The 25,417-nt window shown below is 46.9% G+C and overlaps 1 protein-coding gene across 1 annotated transcript; it reads left to right on the top strand.

The window, feature by feature from the left end:
* The first annotated feature begins 1,140 nt into the window (after window positions 1-1,140).
* PRSS57 (serine protease 57) lies at window positions 1,141-25,115 on the top strand. Its single transcript, XM_088460297.1, has 5 exons — window positions 1,141-1,251; window positions 17,285-17,432; window positions 24,167-24,311; window positions 24,412-24,672; window positions 24,771-25,115. The coding sequence occupies exons 1-5, from the start codon at window positions 1,203-1,205 to the stop codon at window positions 24,921-24,923; spliced, it is 756 nt and encodes a 251-aa protein (XP_088316423.1). The 5' UTR covers window positions 1,141-1,202; the 3' UTR covers window positions 24,924-25,115.
* Window positions 25,116-25,417: the final 302 nt, after the last annotated feature.

Raw genomic sequence — 25,417 nt, 5'->3', positions numbered from 1 at the left:
AAAAAGCAACAGGTGCACTGTCAATAGCTCCCAATACCAGCTGTATCTGTGGTAGCTCACAAGTTCTGCACTCCACAAAAGACAAAAGGAAAACAATGTAAAGCGCTCAAACTGACACAGTTGATGAATCCAATGAATCTTTTAATTAAAAATATTAATCCAAGCATAAATACACACTTATTGGGATTAAAATCAATTGGTTACAATCCTAATCCAATAGTCTAATAAATATATTCCTAAACATAGGTCACAATCCTATATAGCATATACTTCCTTATGCTGATGTCAGAATCCATCTGTTTATACTAAACATCTGTGCACCTGCATGCGGAAGCCTGTCTGTTCTTACATCCGCAACCATCATCATTAGTATCGGGACTTACAACAGTCCCATGCTGGGTACAAAAGTTCTATTCGATACAGGTCCCAAATTTCTGTCTGCACCCTGCAATCGAGCATGGAAGGTGGCATACACGCCCATGACACACTAATACGGCAGAACAGATCGTGCATTCACATGGTCGCCGAACAGTTACAGTCCAGAAATACGCATTTTATGGATAGTGTAGCAGTAGCAAGCTCCGTCCAGTGGCACCACTTACCTATGGTACACCCGGTGCGGACTCCTCCCGGGCAGCTAGTAGTGCGCGCTGGCAAAAAAGGAGCGTGACCTCATGGGAGGGGCATGGCATTACGGTGAAGTGCGCTGCCTCGCGGCACGAACCCCCAATTAAGTCACTTCGGGGGTCCAGGAGGTGTAGACTGCCCCCGGGGACCAGTAAGTACACAGTGGAGGAGCAGTGAAGCCTCTTGTGGGGACAGCTGATTTTGCATCAGTTGTCACTGCGCCAAAGCAATGGTGAATTGCTCCGGTAGCCACGGCGAGTTAGAATGTTAATTATCGATAATTAACATCATGAATAGGCCCCTCTGAAGGAATTATTCAGAAATAGGCACCTTTTGGAAGTATGGCAGTAACCAGACCTTATATAATACATGAAATATTAGATATTTCTGGGAACTAGGACAGGATGATGTTACATTACACTTCCTCTGTCTGCTGCAACCACCTTCTCCAAATTTCCAAGTATGGACACAAGCCAGCAATCCTTACAACATAGAGTCTGGTGAAATTCTCTAACGAACATCTATTAACTGCCTTTAAAAGCTGATTATTCCTGTATGTAAAGACTTATGAAACCATGAAATATATCGTGCTGGCTGCAGCTTTGTGCGTTCTGCCCCTCTCAGGTAACATTATTGCTGTTCTAACATATTTTATTTAACATGTATTTGAATAGGAGCCAGCTCTATGGGTGCTCGATCACCCCCAATATTTGTGCTGCCCGCAGTCACGTCTATGCATAGCATTCTTTACTCATATGGTGAATGGAATATTAAAAAGTTGTCTCTCATGCTAATGTAATAATACTAATATGTACTGAGACATGATGCTTTGGACTTGCATCATCCAGACTGCTTGTGGTTTAAATATACTAGGTACCGTAAAACCAATGCATATCAGCATATCAGCTGGATGGAAGCAGCTAGAACTCATATCAATATATAGATGATTTATATTGGTAAATGCACCTTCTATAATGAGTGATGCACAGGATACAAGATAATAAGGTTGCCAGCAGGGCCCTCTTACCTCTATGTCTGTCTGTTATTACCCAGTCTTTATTATTATTGTTTGTTTACAATTGTAATATTGTGGCGCTATATAAGTAACTGTTATTAATAATAATGATAAGTATCCCCCAAAGCTAGAACACACTGCTTCCCGGCCTGGGGCTTCATGCACTGCAATGAGCACAGAGGACACATTTATTATATAAATCAATCTCAACAATGACAATTGTCCCAACTGTATCTGCCTCTAGGAACATGCATGTGCTTGCAGCTTATCACAGGCCTATTTATGAAACCCTCCCAACCTCTACAGTAAATCTTGCAAAATCGGACATATTTTTGCAGAGTTACAGCAATATTAAGGATTGTTTGTATTTAAGAACATTAACACTGGAGCAGTGCCGTAACAGGGCTGTAATGTTCCCTGTGCCTCCCCTGCCCCCTTTGATGTCACACATAGCTGGCAGGGCCAGCAAGCACCTGGAAGCGCAGTAGCCATGCACAGCATTAATGGATCTTTTCAGATCTTTTATCCATTAGGTAATGCCACACACTGTATGGCTGCAGTAGGACGTGCATTCCCCGTCTGGGGTCCCCTTTTCTCTCCCCGGCGGCCGGCAGTGGACTGAGTCTACTGCGCATGCGCAGATCACCAGGAAAATGGCCATTTTCACAGCCATTTCCCCACGACACATGCGCAAAACGCCGATAAAATGGCTACAGCGCCCTTTTTCCAGACATTCTGTGCAGAGCTGCTACAGCTGATGCAGGACTTCGGAGAGGTAAGTATTAGAAAATATCGTTGCAGGTTGTGCGGTGTGGACCCCCCCTGGACTTGCATCGGCCACCCTGCACCCATTATAGATACGCCCCTGGGCAGAAGCTGCACTGGTAGTGGCACGATCTAATGGCAGCTCATGTACATATAAAGCACTTGGTCAGAAGCTAGAAAGTAAACTTGTAGCAAAGCAATCCTTTATCCAGACTCATCACTGAGCCTCTAATCAGATCTGTTGCATACTTGCCTACTCTCCCGGGACTGTCGGGAGCCTCCCGAAAATCGGGTGCCGCTCCCGACACCCCGCAAGACTAGGTAAGTCCCCCGGAATAGATGCCGGCTCCCCGCTAACCCCCGCGCCAGCCGCAAAAGTGGGCGGTGCGGGGGTGTGATGACGCGATTCAGCGCGAATCGCGTAATCGTAGCCCCGCCCCCTGCCTTATAATGCCAGTAATATTGCATTACAAAGCGGGGGGCGGGGCCACTATGACGCGATCGCATCGGCACGCCTCCGCTCCGCCTCTTTGACCCACCCACATCCTCCATGCTGGACGGACCTGCCAGCTCCCTCCCGGATTCCCCTGCCGAGATGTCGGCAAGTATGATCTGTTGTACCAACACTATTGTCTTCTTAAATAACCCCTATACTGCATCTTATATCACTCTGAATTGCAGCAATAGCATAATTAGCATTAAATAATGAGCAGTAGATGATGTTAGCTCCTTACTGCTGTCAGACAGAATTGCCAGGGATCTGAGAATTGCTCAGTTGCAAAGGCAATTTATATTTCTTATATACTCCCTAAAATATTTTCTATGCTCATCGCAATAAAAATAGGATTTTGCTGGGGGGTTTTATAACTAGGCCCCTTAGACTATTATTAGTGTATTAGTGCTTGCGCTAATGACATATCTATTAAGGTAGGTTCAGATTTAGGGCCTGATACAGGGGTGCATGCAATTGCAGCCACTGCTGTGCATGTTTGTGGAGTCATGATGGCGATAATATGTAAATGCTAGTTTCCGCATTCCCCTTATGTACTAGCGTGCACCTGAATTTGCAAGCACTGAAACGCCTACTATCAGCATCTCTGGGCACTGTAACTCTGCCAGTGATTCTGACACTCCACCATCATCGCACCATCAACACACTTGCACCAACGCAGCTGCTTTCACTGACATGCCTGGGACACTCCTACAACACGCCCACGCAGCAGACTTTTTTTGAGTTCACTTCAGGTCACCATCCAGTCATCACTCAGGAATGCCCATGATTATCCTTTGCCAGTTCTGATACCATCCGTTCCATGCGGAACAACACCTTTGTGCACACACTATTGTATACGTTGTAGGGTTTTCAAAATATTTTGCACATACACAGTAGCAAATAATCACTCAATACGACACCCTCGGCTTGTGTGCAGTAAGCATGCACCCCTGAATCAGGCCCCCAGGATTTAAATAATATGTAGAAGATAGAATAAATATTATAAAGGTTATATTTTTACTTTTTTTTTTCCATTAAACCCAGGATATTTTATGTTCACATTTGTGATAGGAAAATTCCCTTTGGGATCTATTCATATAGCAGTGAAAACCTTTATCAGTGATTACAAAGCTTATCGCTGCTTTGCCCTATTCAGAGAAGGGGCTACTAAGGAGAAATCTGAGATTTACCCAGCAGTGCCCGTTATTAGTATACATATCACTTCGCCAATCAGAGGTGAAAGTGGCAGATAAAAAAAGTCGTCTATTCGCAATAAGAGTGCCCTGTGTCCCTTCTCCCAGCTCTGACAGTTCACACTAAGCATGGCCATCTTAACAGCATAGTAGTAGTGGGCAAAGCAATGCAATGGGCCCCTACCCAGCCATTCAGGGGAAAAAAAATAAATGTAAAATGGTCACTAAAATTAAAGTATGGGGCCCACCGGGGGGGATGTGCCCCCACCGTTAATCCAACTCTATGGCTGCAGGCTGGGAGACAGGTAGAGAATGCTGCCTGGCCTCTCTTATTGTTGGTAGTTCACAATCAGAGCGCCAGGGAGCATTCTTCTCTGCCTGTCTCCCTGCCAGCTGCCCTATGCACAGAGCAAGTGGCCACATACTCCATGTAGATGCCCTCCCCCGAATGGGGGGTGCTTTTGAATCCTCAAGGATGAGTCGCCCCCTTGACTATCCCTCCCTATTCCGACGCCTATGCCAGGAGTCCTCCTGTCCATGGGGACACTGGAAGGGTCCTATTGTATCTATACAATACCTCGCTACTGTATAGTCAGACACCGTTTGCACTGCTGTGGGCAGAGTCACACCACGGGCAGTAAGCTGCACAGAAAGAGAGCTAATAAAGGCATGCCTTTGACTGTGGGGGTGTGCCTTGAGCACTGATGGACACCTTCAATGTGTCATGTGACTAGGAAGCCCACTGCAGTGTTTAGAGATCGGAGTTCAGTCAGCAGCAAGAGAAGACACGATGCAGGTAGGAGACTCAATGGACACTGAAGCTTAGTGTAGTGAGGAGAGAGTTACAGTGAGTAGAGGATGAGGCATGCTCCCAGCACTCAAACCCATCTCTATGTGTGTCTTCCCAGCCATTGACCTCACCGCACGTCACTGATGTATACATTTTGTCTCTGGTAAGAAGCCCGTAGGCTTCTATTAGGTAACGCCATCAATAGAGCTCCGGAAAGTTTCGCTTTCCGGAGCTTGATGCATATGGGGAATGTGGTCAAACCTCCGAAAATAGCATTTTCAGAGGTTTGGCAGCATTTTTGAGGATAGTGCATCCCGCCCTATAAAATAACATTTTACATAGTTGCATTCCGCAAATAGGCCCTGATTTAGACCCGCTCGCTAACGCAGGCAGCTCGTAGGGTCTGTGGGCGTTTTTTTTTCTCCTGCCACCCACAACGCTGTGGGAGACCTCCCACAGCTTGTGCAAGCGACCTGGAGACTGTCGCGATTATCGGTCTTGCGACAAGACCCTGGGGTAGGGTCTAGGCTGCCGCAAGGCCGAGTGGACTTCCTGCCCCAATAGAGAAGGAAGTCCACTATTGACATCAATAGTGATGTCAGTAGGTCCTCCCACAAATGCCAGGCATTCCTAAGGGATGCCAGGCATTCCTTTGTCCAGCCACCCCCCCTACCCACCTACAAAACGGGTTGAGCTGTCACTCACCATTGACAGCCGCCCCATCTTGTAGCGAGCCCCGTAGCGACTTAAGTTCAGTTGCTCGGCGGGGCTCGCGCATGCACATGCCGGACGCGGAGCATGCGCAGTGGCCAAACATCGAGCAGCTTGCGAGCGCTGTGCGCTCGCGAGCCGCTCTGAATCAGGCCCATAGTGTGTTTTTTTTAGCTGCGTTCTGTACTGCAGTACAGTATTTATGCAGCAAGATACATTTACCATACAGATGGAAGTTCACTGCGCCCACATAGTGGTCAGTGCCGCTGACTTGATTGAAAACTAAAATGCTATTGTTTGATGTTTCCATGGTTTCCATTCCGCGGATGGGATGCTTAATAAATCCCGCCCTGCATCTCTCCTAACACACTGAGGGGGCGATTCAGACCCGCTCGCTAAGCTGCGTTCGCACGCAGCTGGCCAATTGTCGCCTATCTGCGCATGTGTATGCAGCAAAATGCGCATGCGCGAGCCAGTCATTGCGATCGGGAATCAATCGCTCATAATACACAGAGGGGCCGCTATTTTGAGTGACACAATGTGCCGTTTGTGGGTGGTGACAGGGGAAGGTCCTGGAAAATGGGGGAGTGGATGTGTGAACGCAGGCGTGCCTGTGCATTCTAACGACATTTAATAGACGTGCATAATTAACATGGAGCGTCATAGTACACGTCACCTGGTTGTATTTCACACTGCAGCGATCGCAGTGCTTGCGGCAGGGTAGTGTCAATCTCAAGTGCTGCGAGTGGCTTCGATGGCTCTCGATGTTACTGATATTGCATACACTTCCTGTTGATGACGTGTGCTGCGAAGGGAAGGGGGCATCATTAGACTGGCTTGCGATCAAACTGCTGTCGCACGCTAAGACATAGTGGGACATGATTATGCGATTCAGTGCGAATCGTATCATTGCCCCTTCGCTGCGGGGGTCTGTGTTTGTGGATGCGCTGGGAGAGTCCGCGCCATATAGGGGGATGCAAGAGGGTGGTGGCAGACTGGGAGATTTGCATACTTTTTCAGGCGGCCAAAATCGCCACCTGATTTTTGGGGGCCTCCCGACCGTCCCAGGAAAGTAGGCATGTTATCTGCAGGCTATGTCCTCTATAGTTGTTAGCCAAGCCTATGTGGTGGCTGTCCTCTGGAGGCTGACCACTCCCTTTAAGCATGGGCTCCTACCACTACGGTCCCCCGGTGGGCCCTTCATGCCCCAGTCCAACACTATACATGTACCTGTCCCGATACTAATCCATATAATACCAAAATAAGAATAGAATTAGCTGTGTATCTTACTATTACTGTGTATAGTATAGACCAAACATGTTCACAATAGTAGAAATTGTTTTTTAAAATATATGGAGGCAGACTTTAATCAGTGACAGATCATAGGTCTCATGCTATCTGTGGAAGAAACCCTTATGAATCATTTACAAAAAAAATCAATTACATAAGAACATTCAGATTGTGGACCAGCAAATTTTGCATAACATAAACCACAAAAAAAAACAGTTTCAAGTAAATATATATAGCATGTAGTAAATATATATTACATATAGCATGTAGTAAATATAAATTACATACAGCAATGCTACTGTGGTTTGAGACCTTTTGGTGTTTATAGATGCAATCTGTAAATTTTCTGAAATCCAAATCCAAACAATTATTTTACTGGAAATAAACATTTTCTTACTCCAAAATTACAATCTGTGTTGTAAAAAAAGATAATCCATATATTCATAAATTAATCCTAGTTTCCAGTGCAACTGCATAGTAAGTAGGGGTGTGCACCGGCCACTTTTCGTGTTTTGTGTTTTGGTTTTGGATCTGGATCTTTCTTCGTGTTTTGGATCTGGATTGGTTTTGCCAAAACCACCCTTCCGTGTTTTGGGTTCTGGGTTTTGTGTTTTGGATCTGTATTTTTTTTTTAAAAAGCATAAAAACAGCTAAAATCACAGAATTTGTTGGTTTCTCTGCTCCTATGCTATTATTAACCTCAATAACCTTAATTTCCACTCATTTCCAGTCTATTCTGAACACCTCACACCTCACAATAGTGTTTTCATGTCCAAAAGGTTGCACCGAGGTAGCTGGATGACTATGCTAAGCGACACGAGTGGGCGGCACAAACACGTGACCCATCTAGGAGTGACACTGTAGTGGCAGACAGGATGGCAGTTAGAAAAACTAGGCCCCAAACTGTACATAATGCAAAGAAAAAAAAGAAGTGCAAGATGGAATTGTCCTTGGGCCCTCCCACCCACCCTTATGTTGTATAAACAGGACATGCACACTTTAACAAATCAATCATTTCAGCGCCAGGGTCTGCCACACAACTGTGGCTGAAATGATTGGTTCGTTTGGGCCCCCACAAAACAAGCTGGCAATGAATGTGTCCCTGCACAAACTGGCTCTACGGAGGCAAGATGTCATCCTCATCCTCCTCATCCACCGATTCCTCACCCTCTTCAGTGTGTACATCCTCATCCTCACAAAGTATTAACTCGTCCCCACTTGAATCCACCACCACAGGTCCCTCTGTACCTTCTGGAGGCTGGTCTCCCTGGAAGAGCTGATAATTCATTTTGATGAACATCATCTTCTCCACATTCTGTGGAAGCAACCTCCTACGCCTTTCGCTGACAAGGTTCCCGGCTGCACTAAACACTCTTTCGGAGTACACATTGGAGGGGGGGCAACTCAGGTAAAATAGAGCCAGCTTGTACAGGGGCCTCCAAATTGCCTCTTTTTCCTGCCAGTACAGGTATGGACTGTCTGACATGCCTACTTGGATGCTGTCACCGATGTAATCCTCCACCATTCTGTCAATGGTGACAGTATCATATGCAGTGACAGTAGACATGTCAGAAATTGTTGCCAGGTCCTTCAGTCCGGACCAGATGTCCAAACTTGGTCCTGCCTGCCCTGCATCACTGCCAGCGGGTTGCTTAGGATACTTAAGTTTTTTCCTGGCAGCCCCAGTTGCGGGAGAAAATGAAGAAGGAGCCGTTGACGTGTCACGTTCCGCTTCAGCTGACAGTGTGTTCACCAGCAGGTCTTTGCACCTCTGCAGGCTTGTGTCGGCCGGAAAGAGAGACACCACATAGGCTTTAAACCTAGGATCAAGCACGGTGGCCAAAATGTAGTGGTCTGATTTCAACAGATTGACCACCCTGGAATCCTGGCAAAGCGAATGAAGGGCTTCATCCACAAGTCCCACATGCCGAGCGGAATCGCTCCGTCTTAGCTCCTCCTTCACTTTCTCCAGCTGCTTCTGCAAATGCCTGATGAGGGGAATGACCTGACTCAAGCTGGCTGTGTCTGAACTGACTTCACGTGTGGCAAGTTCGAAGGGCTGGAGAACCTTGCACAACACGGAAATCATTCTCCACTGCGCTTGAGTCAGGTGCATACCCCCTCCTTTGCCTATGTCATAGGTGGATGTATACGCTTGTATGGCCTTTTGCTGCTCCTCCATCCTCTGAAGCATATAGAGGGTTGAGTTCCACCGCGTCACAACCTCTTGCTTCAGGTGATGGCGGGGCAGGTTCAAGAGTGTTTGCTGGCGCTCCAGTCTTCGGCACGCAGTCGCTGAATGGCGAAAGTGGCCAGAAATTTTTCGGGACACCCAAAGCGTCTCCTGCACGCCCCTGTCGCTTTTCAGAAAATTCTGCACCACCAAGTTTATTGTGTGAGCAAAACATGGGACGTGCTGGAATTTGCCCAGATGTAATGCCCGCACAATATTGGTGGCGTTGTCAGATATCACAAATCCCCAGGAGAGTCTAAGTGGGGTAAGCCACTGGGCGATGATTTCCCTCAGTTTCTCTAAGAGGTTGTCGGCGGTGTGCCTCTTACTGAAACCGGTGATACACAGCGTAGCCTGCCTTGTAACGAGCTGGCGTTTCTGAGATGCTGCTACTGGTGACGCTGCTGCTGTTGCTGCGTAAGGTGATACATCTACCCAGTGGGCTGTCACAGTCATATAGTCCTTAGTCTGCCCTGTTCCACTTGTCCACATGTCCGTGGTTAAGTGGACATTGTGTACAACGGCATTTTTCAGGACACTGAGGACACTTTTTCTGACGTTTCTGTACAGTCTCGGTATCGCCTGCCTAGTGAAGTGGAATCTAGACGGGATTTGGAACCGGGGACACACTACCTCCATCAATTGTCTAAATCCCACTGCACTAATGGCGGATACCGGATGCACGTCTAACACCAACATAGCAGTCAAGGCCTCAGTTATACGTTTTGCTTCAGGATGACTGCTGTCGTACTTCATCCTCCTCGCTAAGGACTGTTGGAGGGTCAATTGTTTAGTAAAAGTAGTGGTGTTCCTACTTCCTCTCTGGGATGATGAACGACTCCCAGCAGCAGCAACAGCAGCAGCGGCAGCAGTAGGTGTAGCAATGCAGGATCCTCCAGAGGAATCCCGGATAGGAGAGTCAGTCATGCCAGTGACATGGCCTGCAGGACTACTTCCGATCCTGACTAAGGAGGAAACTGACGAGGAGGGAGTTGACGGTGTGGTTTGCAGGCGCTTGGATACAACAGGACAACGGGATTTAGGTGTCCCTGGACTGCTTACGGTCTTAGCCAAAGTTTCTGAACTTGACAGTAACTTTTTATGAACGCGCTGCAGGTGCCGTATAAGGGAGGATGTACCTAGGTGGTTGACGTCCCTACCCCTACTTATTTCACCTTTACATATGGTACATATGGCAAGACAGTTGTTGTCCGGATTTGGATAGAAATATTGCCAGACCAAAGAGGTGGAATGTTTGGTCTTCTGCCCAGGCATGACCGTGATGGGCTTTTTCATCCCACGGACAACAACTGTCTCCCCCTCGCCAACTTCCTCCTCAGCGCCAGCTACACCAGTATCCTCATCCTGTTGTACTTCAACAGTGACATCTTCAATTTGCATATCAGCAAGTGGACTGTGGGTGCTCCTTTCAGCACTTGCAGGGGGCGTGCAAATGGTGGAAAGAGCCACCTCTTCCCGTCCAGTGCTGGGAAGGTCAGGCATCGCAACCACCACCACACTTGGACTCTCCTTGGGGATTTGTGATATCTTCTTAGAAAGCACAGTTCTTCGCTGTGCTTTTGCCAGCTTAACTCTTTTGATTTTTTTAGTGGGAGGAGGGCTTCCATCGTCATGTGAAGCTGAACCACTAGTCATGAACATACTAGGGATCGACCTTAGCCGTTCCTTGCCACTCCGTGTCGTAAATGGCATATTGGCAAGTTTACGTTTCTCTTCAGCTGATTTAAATGTCTTTTTCAAGGTCATTTTCCTGAACTTTACCATTTGGGATTGTATGTGCCCTCTACTATGACATTGGGCATCGGCCTTGGCAGACGACGTTGATGGCATGTTATCGTCTATGTCATGACTAGTGGCAGCAGCTTCAGCACTAGGAGGAAGTGGTTCTTGATCTTTCTCTATTTTATTTTTATCGGAGAAAGTTTGGTCCTCCATTTATGTTATATCGATTTGATATATACGTGCGGCTAAACACAGAAAATAATTTTTTTTTTGGTTTGGACTGGAGTGTACTTTGGGGGTTACAGCACCCTTTAACGGTCAAGCCAGCCGGCCCTTTACTAATGACACAGGCGCACGCTTGGCACTACTTTGTTGATGCACGTGCGGCTACTGCGCACACAATTCACAAACACAGAAAATAATTTTTTTTTTGGTTTGGACTGGAGTGTACTTTCGGGGGTTACAGCACCCTTAACGGTCAAGCCAGCCGGCCCTTTACTTATGACACAGGTGCACGCTTGGCACTACTTTGTTGATGCACGTGCGGCTACTGCGCACACAATTCACAAACACAGAAAATAATTTTTTTTTTGGTTTGGACTGGAGTGTACTTTCGGGGGTTACAGCACCCTTAACGGTCAAGCCAGCCGGCCCTTTACTTATGACACAGGCGCACGCTTGGCACTACTTTGTTGATGCACGTGCGGCTACTGCGCACACAATTCACAAACACAGAAAATAATTTTTTTTTTGGTTTGGACTGGAGTGTACTTTCGGGGGTTACAGCACCCTTAACGGTCAAGCCAGCCGGCCCTTTACTTATGACACAGGCGCACGTTTGGCACTACTTTGTTGATGCACGTGCGGCTACTGCGCACACAATTCACAAACACAGAAAATAATTTTTTTTTTGGTTTGGACTGGAGTGTACTTTGGGGGTTACAGCACTCTTTAATGGTCAAGCCAGCCGGCCCTTTACTTATGACACAGGCGCACGCTTGGCACTACCTTGTTGATGCACGTGCGGCTACTGCGCACACAATTCACAAACACAGAAAATCATTTTTTTTTTGGTTTGGACTGGAGTGTACTTTCGGGGGTTACAGCACCCTTAACGGTCAAGCCAGCCGGCCCTTTACTTATGACACAGGCGCACGCTTGGCACTACTTTGTTGATGCACGTGAGGCTACTGCGCACACAATTCACAAACACAGAAAATAATTTTTTTTTTGGTTTGGACTGGAGTGTACTTTGGGGGTTACAGCACCCTTTAACGGTCAAGCCAGCCGGCCCTTTACTTATGACACAGGCGCACGCTTGGCACTACTTTGTTGATGCACGTGCGGCTACTGCGCACACAATTCACAAACACAGAAAATAATTTTTTTTTGGTTTGGACTGGAGTGTACTTTCGGGGGTTACAGCACCCTTTAACGGTCAAGCCAGCCGGCCCTTTACTTATGACACAGGCGCACGCTTGGCACTACTTTGTTGATGCACGTGCGGCTACTGCGCACACAATTCACAAACACAGAAAATAATTTTTTTTTTGGTTTGGACTGGAGTGTACTTTGGGGGTTACAGCACCCTTTAACGGTCAAGCCAGCCGGCCCTTTACTTATGACACAGGCGCACGCTTGGCACTACTTTGTTGATGCACGTGCGGCTACTGCGCACACAATTCACAAACACAGAAAATAATTTTTTTTTGGTTTGGACTGGAGTGTACTTTCGGGGGTTACAGCACCCTTTAACGGTCAAGCCAGCCGGCCCTTTACTTATGACACAGGCGCACGCTTGGCACTACTTTGTTGATGCACGTGCGGCTACTGCGCACACAATTCACAAACACAGAAAATAATTTTTTTTTTGGTTTGGACTGGAGTGTACTTTCGGGGGTTACAGCACCCTTAACGGTCAAGCCAGCCGGCCCTTTACTTATGACACAGGCGCACGCTTGGCACTACTTTGTTGATGCACGTGCGGCTACTGCGCACACAATTCACAAACACAGAAAATAATTTTTTTTTTGGTTTGGACTGGAGTGTACTTTGGGGGTTACAGCACCCTTTAACGGTCAAGCCAGCCGGCCCTTTACTTATGACACAGGCGCACGCTTGGCACTACTTTGTTGATGCACGTGCGGCTACTGCGCACACAATTCACAAACACAGAAAATAATTTTTTTTTGGTTTGGACTGGAGTGTACTTTCGGGGGTTACAGCACCCTTTAACGGTCAAGCCAGCCGGCCCTTTACTTATGACACAGGCGCACGCTTGGCACTACTTTGTTGATGCACGTGCGGCTACTGCGCACACAATTCACAAACACAGAAAATATTTTTTTTTTGGGTTTGGACTGGAGTGTACTTTGGGGGTTACAGCACCCGTTAACGGTCAAGCCAGCCGGCCCTTTACTTATGACACAGGCGCACGCTTGGCACTACTTTGTTGATGCACGTGCGGCTACTGCGCACACAATTCACAAACACAGAAAATAATTTTTTTTTTGGTTTGGACTGGAGTGTACTTTCGGGGGTTACAGCACCCTTAACGGTCAAGCCAGCCGGCCCTTTACTTATGACACAGGTGCACGCTTGGCACTACTTTGTTGATGCACGTGCGGCTACTGCGCACACAATTCACAAACACAGAAAATAATTTTTTTTTTGCTTTGGACTGGAGTGTACTTTCGGGGGTTACAGCACCCTTAACGGTCAAGCCAGCCGGCCCTTTACTTATGACACAGGCGCACGCTTGGCACTACTTTGTTGATGCACGTGCGGCTACTGCGTACACAATTCACAAACACAGAAAATAATTTTTTTTTTGGTTTGGACTGGAGTGTACTTTCGGGGGTTACAGCACCCTTAACGGTCAAGCCAGCCGGCCCTTTACTTATGACACAGGCGCACGTTTGGCACTACTTTGTTGATGCACGTGCGGCTACTGCGCACACAATTCACAAACACAGAAAATAATTTTTTTTTTGGTTTGGACTGGAGTGTACTTTGGGGGTTACAGCACCCTTTAGCGGTCAAGCCAGCCGGCCCTTTACTTATGACACAGGCGCACGCTTGGCACTACTTTGTTGATGCACGTGCGGCTACTGCGCACACAATTCACAAACACAGAAAATAATTTTTTTTTTGGTTTGGACTGGAGTGTACTTTCGGGGGTTACAGCACCCTTAACGGTCAAGCCAGCCGGCCCTTTACTTATGACACAGGCGCATGCTTGGCACTACTTTGTTGATGCACGTGCGGCTACTGCGCACACAATTCACAAACACAGAAAATATTTTTTTTTTTTGTTTGGACTGGAGTGTACTTTCGGGGGTTACAGCACCCTTAACGGTCAAGCCAGCCGGCCCTTTACTTATGACACAGGCGCACGCTTGGCACTACTTTGTTGATGCACGTGCGGCTACTGCGCACACAATTCACAAACACAGAAAATAATTTTTTTTTGGGTTTGGACTGGAGTGTACTTTCGGGGGTTACAGCACCCTTAACGGTCAAGCCAGCCGGCCCTTTACTTATGACACAGGCGCACGCTTGGCACTACTTTGTTGATGCACGTGCGGCTACTGCGCACACAATTCACAAACACAGAAAATAATTTTTTTTTGGTTTGGACTGGAGTGTACTTTCGGGGGTTACAGCACCCTTTAACGGTCAAGCCAGCCGGCCCTTTACTTATGACACAGGCGCACTCTTGGCACTACTTTGTTGATGCACGTGCGGCTACTGCGCACACAATTCACAAACACAGAAAATATATTATTTTTTTAGCACTTGGGGGGAGCACCCCTGATGGACAGAGCACCCCCTGGACAACACTACAGCACTCCTTTAGGACTGGGACACTGCACAGGACTTTGGAGTGGACACAGCCCCTATGGAGAACTGACTGCACAACACAGTCCAGCCAGCCCCTATGGACTTTGAAGTAGTGGACACAGCCCCTATTAACAACAGCAGCACAGCACAACACAGCCAGCCCCTATGGACTTTGAAGTAGTGGACAACAGCAGCACTACACTACACTACACTACACAGCCCTAACTCCCACCCTCCCTCTTCACTGTCCACAGCCGAGTGAGAAAATGGCGCCGACGCGGGTACCTTATATAGGATCCAAAACCCGCGAGACTCGGAAGGCGGGATGATGACGTTTTGCCTCGATTTCAGATCCGAGTCAGGCGGGAAAAGTCGAGCCTGACTCGGATCGGACTCGGATCGGGGGGGTTCAGATTTCAGAAATCCGAACCCGCTCACCCCTAATAGTAAGCAATCCATTCATTATCCATCCATTATGTCACATGAAAAATTGCAAGTTCATGTCAAAGCAAAATGAAGTGCCACTACAGGCAAAGATCATTTGGTATTAACAACTGTAATCTGTGAATTCAGTTGTTTCAGATACTAATTATAATTACAGATTCTTGGCTTATTGATAATAATCACAGTCATTTGTATTCAGTTGCAATTGATTGTGGGTGTGTGTAAAATAGATAAGATGGAGAAAAATTATTTATTACATAGTGAGTTATTACCTTCTGCTGTTCACCGTTACACTAACGAGCTTTGAATGGTAAATGAGAGAGTAAGGGACCAGGTACTTCTAGCGAGTAGACGGGTATAAGCAACCAAAGTGTGTTCCCATCTGCCCTTTTACCAGTCAGTGCTGGCTCTGCTTCACTTACTCTTGGTGCGCTAACATTCTTAAAGTGAAGAGGAGACAGTTCCTGGTAAGCATGTGTGGCGGAGAGACCGCTGGTCTGGAGAGCCAGCAGAGATGTCTCATGTGGGCATCATAGAACCAGGAAGTCTGTCCCATGAAGTCTCTAGGCTGTACTGTGTAAACAAGCTATAGACAAAACATGTGTCAGACAGACTTCCAGAAACTGTGCAGCACATGAACTCTCTGCCGGCTCTCCAGACCAGCGGTCTCATAGCCACACAAATGCGAAAAGGTATCCTATGGGCTACAAAGGCAAATATTGTGCCATCGCCGAAAAACTAAGCCTTTCACAGGTTTGTAAATAGACAATTTTCACAGTCCTCTTAGAAATCTGCTATGGGGAGGACTACTTAGGCGAATGCAAATAGAGGTGACATCACAGATATCTCTACGGCTGTACCCTTATGTTAAATAGCCCTGATGCTAAATAATGCGCAAAGCAGCCAAATAATTTTGTTTTTGGTGGTTTGACTGCAATTACAACATAAATGAATAGGCCCCAAAGTATTTAATCACTTGTTAACCCTAATTGAAAAGCTAAATAACAAAGTATTCAAATAACAATGCAAATTTTTGCAGGTGCAGTTTACCCTTCATTCCCTAATATCACTTGTAATATAAAGGATATAACACAGCTCCATTTCCAGCAAAAAATCTATAACCCTAAATTACAACATATCATACAGTTTCAGGGGCTGATTCAGAGTTGGAAGCAAAGCAAAAAAAGAAATGAACAACTTTGCTTCTGTACAAACCATGTTGCACTGCAATGGATGCAAATACATTATTCATTTATTGCATGCTGGGTAAATATTGTATGCTTTTGTATGTAGCCCACAAATAATAATGAGAGAGAGAGAGAGAGAGTTGCCGACATTCTGGCTGCCCAATCTGGGAGGGAGCATCCAGATCGGCATTGCAGGGGGCATGGCCGGCATAGGGGGCGTGACCGGACAGTTTTGTGAGTGGATCGGGGGCGTGGCCACGTGTTCACATAATTTTGGCCCTGCAACTGCTACACAATGCTGAAATTACTGGCATTGTGAAGCAGGTGGCAGGGCCAAAAGGACGCGATTCTGAGTGAATCGCGTCATCGTTTTCCCCCGTTGCAGGCGTTTCTCTTATAACCGCGGGGGGGGGGGTAAGGAATTTCGTGAGACTCCCGGCCGAATCGGGAAGATAGGCAAGTAAGAGATGAAAGTGAACGGAGATAAAGTACCAGCCAATCAGCTCCTACAGTAACTGCCATGTCACATGTTTGGAAAATTACGGTTAGGAGCTGATTGGTTGGTACTTTATACCTATCACTCTCCAAGGCTTAGTAAATGGACTCCTATATTTGGAGGTGACGAACAACAAGCATTGTGAATGATATCTGATGTACTGTAGTCCCAAGCCAAACATAAGGAATCACTAAATTCTTTATTTCAAGAGTTTTATAGAGGTTTATGGACCAATGCAGAAAAATTCAAATAGCCATTTAAATTTTATCTAAGGGGGCTTTTATTCATCACAAATTTGCTCAGTAAGTTATGTCCTTGAAGGACTTTGTAGATGTTTAATAAAAAACAAAACAGTGTATTGTGATTAATATGATCATTGTGGTGCCTAAGTAATTTTAAAATGTTCGGTTCAAGGCTGTAAGCATTTTGAAGTGTCATTACTCTATTTAAACAGGGGCATCAAGAATTGTCGGAGGTCGAGAAGCCAGAGCTCATACCAGACCTTACATGGTATCGCTACAGATCAAGGGGGAACATTTCTGTGGAGGGGCCCTGATCCATCCTACATGGGTACTCACCGCTGCGCATTGTATGGAAGACACGTGAGACACCTTTATATCATATTCAACACTAATGAGTGCACACAGCTACAGTAGCTTAGTTTCAACAGAATGACTGAATATGTTTGGAAATATGTGTGTACAGGTGCGGAGGTATGGCAGAGTTATGTACACAAGAGTGGATGCCTTATCACTACAGACAGCCCAGTTGCTTAACCAGTGGGATGTACTATTGTAGGACAAATGAGGTACAGCCGTACTCAATGTGATAACTGGTTCTGGATAGCGTAGAGCATGTACTGAATGGGGTGTCATACAGCTCTCCAGCTAATGAGTGTATGCAGTTAGCGGATAGTGGTGCATGGTGCCGGAAGAGCGGAAAATGCAGGTTGATATCGTGAGTCTCACTAGAGCTAAGCAGGAGATGTCTGTCTCCCACTGTCGCCCTGGAATGCTGTCAATCAACTTCTGGGCCACATACTGACTGATCGCCGCCCATTCTTGCCTAATCAATGCTTGGAGTTTGTCAGAATTTGTGGGGTTTTGTTTGTCCACCCGCCTCTTGAGGATTGACCACAAGTTCTCAATGGGATTAAGGTCTGGGGAGTTTCCTGGTCATGGACCCAAACCTTCGATGTTTTGTTCCCCGAGCCACTTAGTTATCACTTTTGCCTTATGGCAAGGAGCTCCATCATGCTGGAAAAGGCATTGTTCATTACCAAACTGTTCTTGGATGGTTGGGAGAAGTTGCTCATGGAGGATGTTTTGGTACCATTCTTTATTCATGGCTGTGTTCTTAGGCAAAATTGTGAGTGAGCCCCCTCCCTTGGCTGAGAAGCAACCCCACACATGAATGGTCTCAGGATGCTTTACTGTTGGCATGACACAGGACTGATGGTAGCGCTCACCTTTCCTTCTCCAGACAAATGTTTTTCCAGATGCCCCAAACAATCTGAAAATTCTCAACCGTCCAATCCCTTTACCTTTTGCAGAATATCAGTCTGTCCCTGATGTTTTTCCTGGAGAGAAGTGGCCTCTTTGCTGCCCTTCTTGATACCAGGCCATCCTCCAAACGTCTTTGCCTCACTGTGCATGAAGATGCACTTACACCTGCCTGCTGCCATTCCTGAGAATGCTCTGCACTGGTGGTGCCCTGATCCCGCAGCTGAATCAACTTTAAGAGACAGTTCTGGCGCTTGCTGGATGTTCTTCGGTGCCCTGAAGTCTTCTTCACAACTATTGAACCTCTCTCCTTGAAGATCTTGATGATCCGATTTATGTTTGATTTAGGTGCAATCTTACTAGCAGCAATATCCTTGATTCTGAAGCCCTTTTTGTGCAAAGCAATGATGACTGCACATGTTTCCTTGCAGGTAACCATGATTAACAGAGGAAGAACAATGATTTCAAGCTCCACCCTCCTCTTAAAGCTTCCAGGGGCCTATTCATCATACCTTAAAACTCTCTGGAGGTAATTAGGTTTAGAACTCACATGGAGGGCCTGATTCTGACCCGCTCGCAAGCGCAGAGCGCTCGCAAGCGTGTCGATGGTGCCCTAGTGCGCATGCGCACGACGGAGGGAGCTCCGTCATGCGCATGCGCGAGACCCGAATAGCGATGGCCAAGCCGTCGCTATGGGTCTCGCACCAAAGGGGGCGTGCTGTCGATGGTGAGTGACAGCACGCCCCCTTTGGTGGGCGTGGCTGCCCAGACGGAGGCGTTCCCATGGGAACGCCTACCATCTTTGGCCGGCCCCACTGACATCACTAGTGATGTCAGTGGAATTGCTTTTGGCTCTGATAGAGCCAAAAGCACTCCTGGGCTTGCGGCAGCGAGACCCTACCGCAGGGTCTCGTCGCAAGCCCGATGGTCAGCTATTTTGAGCGGCCAGGATGATCGGGCTTGCGATGAGACCCTTGTGGTAGGGTCTCGTGGCCGCAAGCCCCAGAGAGCTTCTGGCTCTAATAGAGCCAGAAGCTCTCCCACTGACATCACTGGTGATGTCAGTGGGGCCACCCACAAATGGCAAGCATTCGCATGGGAACACCTCCATTTGTGAAGCCACCCCCACACCATGCCTCCAAAACGGTGCGAGCTGTCGATCAAAATCGACAGCCGTCCCCTTTTGGTGCGAGACCCGGAGCGACGGAGCGCCCATCGCTAGCCGGGTCTCGTGCATGCGCACGTCGGAGCCGGCTCCGGCGTGCGCATGCGCAGTGGCCTAACATTGACCCGCTCACGAGCGCATATCGCTCGCGAGTGGGTCTAAATCAAGCCCTAAGTTCATTATCATGGCAAAGAGGGACTTTGCAATTAATTGCAATTCATCTGATCACTCTTCATGACATTCTGGAGTATATGCAAAATGGCATCATAAAAACTGAAGCAGCAGAGTTTGTGAAAACCAATACTTGTGTCATTCTCAAAACTTTTGACCATGGCTGTGTGGAAGCATAACACATTTCTGGACATTCTGCACAGAGCTCTATTCATTTTTCTTAGACCTCCAGGAACAACACACAGGGCCTGATTCAGAGCCGGACGCTCTTTCAGAGCGCTCGCTCTGAATCAGTGCCCGCCTATTGTATTTTTAGAGCGGCCTCCTGGCCGCTCGTACAGCTGTGGGTGACCACCCACAGCTATAGCAAGCGGCCAAGAAGATTTTCGCGATAGTCAAGACCATCGCGACCATTGGGCTTGCGACGAGACCCTTGTAGTAGGGTCTCGTTGCCGCAAGCCCTGGAGTGCTTTCGGCTCTAATAGAGCCGAGAGCACTCCCACTGACATCACTTGTGATGTCAGTGGGGCCGGCCCCAGTCGGTAGGCATTCCCATGGGAACGCCTCCGTCTGGGCAGCCACGCCCCCAGCCCACCCACCAACATCGACAGCACGCCCCCTTTGTAGCGAGATCCTGAGCGACAGTTTTGTGACTAGAATCACACCAGGTAAAATCCATCAGTAGCTTTATTGCTCACCACAGGCAGGTACACAGGATGTAGCAGTTTCACAGGAAAGATGTTACACAGTCTTCCTAACAGCAATATTTTCTTAAGTGGACTTGCAGGTCCAGGATACCTAATGGGGGGTATCCACTTAGCGATATACAAATGAGAGCACGATTGCGACATTGCAATCGTGCTGTCGTTTGTATAGCTAGTGATGTGCCTAGACTGAACGTTCACTCAATCAGTCCCGGCACATCCCTCATCCCCGCACATGCAGAACCAGACGAGATCGTCAGGTTGACCTGCATGTACGGGCGATGTCGGATGTGACTCGTGGGCACGCGCAATGCCCGATGCATGCACGATGCATGCGCGATTTGCAAGCGATTGCATGATAACGACATCGCTATCGTGCAATCGTTTGTTTAAATCGCTAAGTCAGTGCCCCCCATAACACTAGTCACCCCCGGGCCTATAAGCTGGGCAACTATCTCACTATCAGGATCAGTTTCCCCAGTGTTTCTGCAGTTCTTAAACCAGCCTCACACAGATGTCTGTAATCAGCTGCTTTCTATATTCTGATTGAGGCAACACCTAAACTGGACATTACATATTCCTAATGCCTTTGCTCTGCCAAACCTGGGAGATCTGGATATTCCACATTTACCTCATGTGGAATTATACTGACCCTGTCACTTACAATATATAAACTTGTAATTAAATTAACATAGTGTTGTGACTGCTAGTAGCAAGGCTGCCATCAGAAATTGCGGGGCCCGGGACTGACAAAAGAGACAAGGCCCCTCTCCCCCTGCAGCCCCCTCCCCCCTTCACAACAATAATATCACAAACTTGGGGGCATATCCAATTAGCTGCAGGAGTTCAGCAGCGACTGATTGCTGGGCAAAAGTCCCACGGCGCGGGGTTAAGCTATTCAATTAGCTTTTCCCCGCGCTGTTAATTTGGGTCTTGCGCGCGTGAACACACTGATTCCACGAGAACTGTGGAATCAGTGTGTATTAACCTCTCGCGCGAGGCCGAATAGGCCGGTTTTCCGCAGCTATTACCTTGCACCTCTATGAGGTGCTAGGTAATGTCCGATTGCGGGGACTCTCGCGCAGGGTCTCTGGGACTCCTGCGTGTGGACTCCCCCGATTGAATCCCGACCAGCGCGACAATTAGCCGCGGGGTAATCCCCGCAGCTAACTGGATATGCCCCATGGTGTAGCACTCCAGCACAGTACATAACTACAGTATGTTCAACAGGTGCACTTTCAGACTAGATAATACAGTACCAAAATAGATTCCACTTATACAGCCAAGTGCTAATAACGCCCAAGACTAGTAGTGAATGTTGCTCCGTTTTACAGAGCCCTAATTGAAACTAGTTGGACTGGAGAATGTATACAAAGTGCCCTTAGATTCTGCCAACTGCATTTAATCCATCTCTGCTTTGAAGCTGTCATTAATTCACTACCATCTGTAATGCTGGGCAGCCCTGCACTGTCTCCCTAGCCCCAGCCACAATACATCTAACCCTAAGTCTCCCCCGTGGTGCCTAACCCTTACCCCCCCTCCCAGCACCCTAAACCTAACCCTCCTAGGGGGGGTTCCTAATCCTAACCTCCCCCCTTGGTGGTGCCTAACCCTAACCCCCCCTCCTATAGCCTAAACCTAACCCACCTTGGGGTTGCCTAACCCTTCATTCCCCGGGGGTGCCTAAACCTAACCCTCCCCCACGGCTAACACATCGTGACTCCCGACTAACCTATGTTCGGTATGCCGGGCGTCGGGATTTTGGTGTGGGGCTAATAATAGGCGTCGGTATTTAGACGCCTATCTTTAGTCCCATGCCGGGTTTTCAGTATCGGGATTCTGGCGGTCGGCATTTCAACCGCCGGCATCCTAACTACCCCCCGCTAACGTATGCATTCTAATGAGATAAGAATCCAGCCAATAGAGATAGTCTTACTCCAGAGTGCCGTTGTCCTCATTAATTTATATTCCTATGTCCTTCTTCCCTGAATAATCACTCTCAGGTCTTCTATATTGTTATTTGAACTTCAGAAATGGGAGTTCACAGAGGAGGTTAAACTGGGAAAGGCATACCTCTTAACTCTTAAGAGAGGAATGCGCTCCTGTGTTTTCTTTTCCTCTCTGTGAAATGACCCGGGCGGGATAACGTCACTGAGGTGCTCATGCAGATGTGTGACCCGGCAAACGCCACTGTATACAGTGTTACAGTACTGCACACATATTCAGTACTTAGCTTCTCTAGATGAGACCAGTATTACCTGCAGTACCACTGTTATAGGCATCACCAGTGACCACCACTGTTGCCCTGCATCACCGTGTATATCGCTGTCACTGCTGTTACCCTTTAACCCTCTGTGTTACCACTGTTACCAATAAACCTGCAAGCCTGGGTAAGTACTCTCTGTGTGGACTAACCTCCATTTCACATTTAGCTGTTACCCTATTAAAACCACCCAGGTTCCACTAATAGGTTATATCAATAGGAGCTTCCAGTGATCAATGACAGCAACCACTGCTGAGTCCCATATACAACCCCTATATTCTCTGCTGGCGCAAGGTACAGTAGGTATGAAAATGATAGATGAGACATAAGGGGGAAGGTATGAAGGTGGCACAGAAAAGAGAATGCAACAAGCATATTGTACTAGGTTTATCATTCCTTGTTTGCCTACAGGCCATCCGTGGTGACAACTGGTGGAACTTTGCTTTGCCTTTTATCATTATGTCCAGAAAATAGTTAAGGATATGCAGACTGTCGTGTAAATGTAATTCTCCCCAATACTGGCACTGTACATTGGATACATTCAGCATAATTGTGTTATAATGACTATGTCTAGTAATCATGAGGGTTGGTAGCGTAGAAATACAGGTAGGAATGACAGAAACCACTACTGGGTCCCCAGATACAACCCATATGTGCCATGCAGGCCCAAGGAGGCATGATAAAGAAAGATGAGACATAAAGGGGCAGGTATGAAGGTGGCAGGAAGCAGGTTACTCACAGCCCTTATAGGTATGCAGTATGGCTGTGCATGATGTGGACTAACATCTGTTTCTATGTTTGGTGGGTACAGTACTGGAAGGATGTTACGGGGACTCAGCCCTACATTTGTACTGATGCCTAGAGGTGTTAAGTTACGCCACTATTGAGAGTAGTTTAGGGAAATGCCCTATTTCCCTCCAAATGTAATAAATATACAGTGGGCGGGATTCATGACGCATTGCAATATGCATGCAATGCATCCCCCAACTTATTGCATTCATGCCAGCATTAATTATGCCAGTATGCATGTAGAAATATGCAAAGGACAGCTCTCCCAAGAAGAGCTGTCCTTTGCAAGAGAGGGACTCCCCGGTTTATGACCCAGAAGTCCCTCTGGCATCCATCTGTGCATGCGCCGAATTATGCGCGCGCCGATGGTGGTGCTGGGAGGGATTTGATTGGATCCCTTTCAGGGGTACGTTGCGAATAAAAGCCCACAGGCTTCTACTTGGCAACGCCATCTTAAGCCCACCGGGTCCAAGTCCTGGAATGTATCGCATTCCAGGGCTCGATACATATGAGAAATGGGGTCAAACCCCCGAAAACTGCATTTCTGATATTGGTGCATCCCGCCCACTATATCTGGGTAGTTAAGTTTCTATTTATATTTAAGTAATTAAACACAAATCAAGTGTTGTAATCTTGGCTGAAAACACATTCCTTAATTTGCATTTATTGTTGATATCAATGCCACACTATATATGTACAGCCGTCCTCACAATAGAGATTACAATCTGTGTTTCTGTGGCAGGCCCGTGGACATAGTACGTGTCGTACTTGGTGCTCATAACCTGCACACCCCTGACAGTTTAGTTCAGGTGTTAAGTATTCAGGACTCATTCCAACACCCGGAATACAACCCCACAACTTTTCAGAATGATATTCACCTCTTAAAGGTAAGAATAGATTTCTTCTACCATAGCAGAATTGGATTTACAGTGTTTGGCTTTTCTAATATCGTCCACATTAAACTTTTTTCTCCATTAATCCTCTTAGTTGAACAGTTCAGCTACCATCACTTCCTCAGTAATGACTATCAGTCTTCCTGGCGCCAACTCAGATTTGGGTCCCGGCTGCCGTTGCTCTGTGGCTGGTTGGGGCACAATAACTGATTATGGGACATTACCCAGAGCTCTGATGGAAACAGATGTAAATGTGATCAGTCGTGCAGCCTGTAATGTGTCTTGGGCAGAGAACATCTATAATAGCATGCTGTGTACTGCTAGTCCTGGAAATAGGATCAATGGCTTCTGTTCTGTAAGTATAGAAGAGAGAGATGTCCACTAACCACTGTCTCCAACAGCCATTGATAGTTACTATAATCTTTATCCTTGGTGTGCAATTCATTTTTGCAGGGTGACTCTGGCGGCCCTCTTGTCTGCAGAAATCGTGTTGAAGGAGTGGTTTCTTTTTCTGGACTTCGCTGTGGAAACCCCAGAACCCCGGATGTGTACACTCGAGTCTCATCCTTTCTGTCCTGGATAACAAAAGTGATAATAAGATCTTGATAGAAGCAAACAAATGGAAATAACTATTTTAGATTAGTCTCATTATGTTTTTGGAAATTTATTATAAATGTGTGCTACTTGTATCCTTGTATTTTAAATGGATGGCATCAGAATGGATACTTGTGTAGTTTTAGTTTCATGCACAATAGCTTGCTTCTGGAAAAATGGAAATAAACAAAAATAAAAATTAAGATAGCTTACCATGCTTGTTCTCTGAAAAAGATTCGGTAATTAAAATTCTTTAATTTTAATATCTACTTTTTTTGCTTTATATTTTCACTATAACTCCAATCCTAGTCTTTGGTTAGATGCATTCTCTAGCACATGGGTAGGCAATCCCTGGCAATAGTGCCACTAGCTGGCACTTGAGAATGTTTTGAGTGGCACTCACGGTATCAGGCTCTCTCCTACTAGGCATGCACATATCCCCCTATTCCTCCTCTTTCTGTCACAGAGGAGACCAAAGCGAAGATCGAAGCATGACCTACATACCA

This window comes from Taudactylus pleione, unplaced genomic scaffold, assembly GCF_031769625.1.
Source record: "Taudactylus pleione unplaced genomic scaffold, aTauple2 ptg000044l, whole genome shotgun sequence".
In the NCBI taxonomy this organism is placed as follows: Eukaryota; Metazoa; Chordata; class Amphibia; order Anura; family Myobatrachidae; genus Taudactylus; species Taudactylus pleione.
The sequence above is the reverse complement of the archived record's forward strand: the minus strand, read 5'-3'. Positions and strand labels throughout refer to the sequence as shown.

Bases quoted from the DNA above. Each gene is read 5' to 3' on its own strand.
- PRSS57 (XM_088460297.1), top strand. From the start codon at position 1,203: ATGAAATATATCGTGCTGGCTGCAGCTTTGTGCGTTCTGCCCCTCTCA. The intron at 1,252-17,284 runs GTAACATTATTG...CTATTTAAACAG, and splicing joins GTGCGTTCTGCCCCTCTCAG to GGGCATCAAGAATTGTCGGA. The intron at 24,673-24,770 runs GTAAGTATAGAA...TCATTTTTGCAG, and splicing joins GGATCAATGGCTTCTGTTCT to GGTGACTCTGGCGGCCCTCT.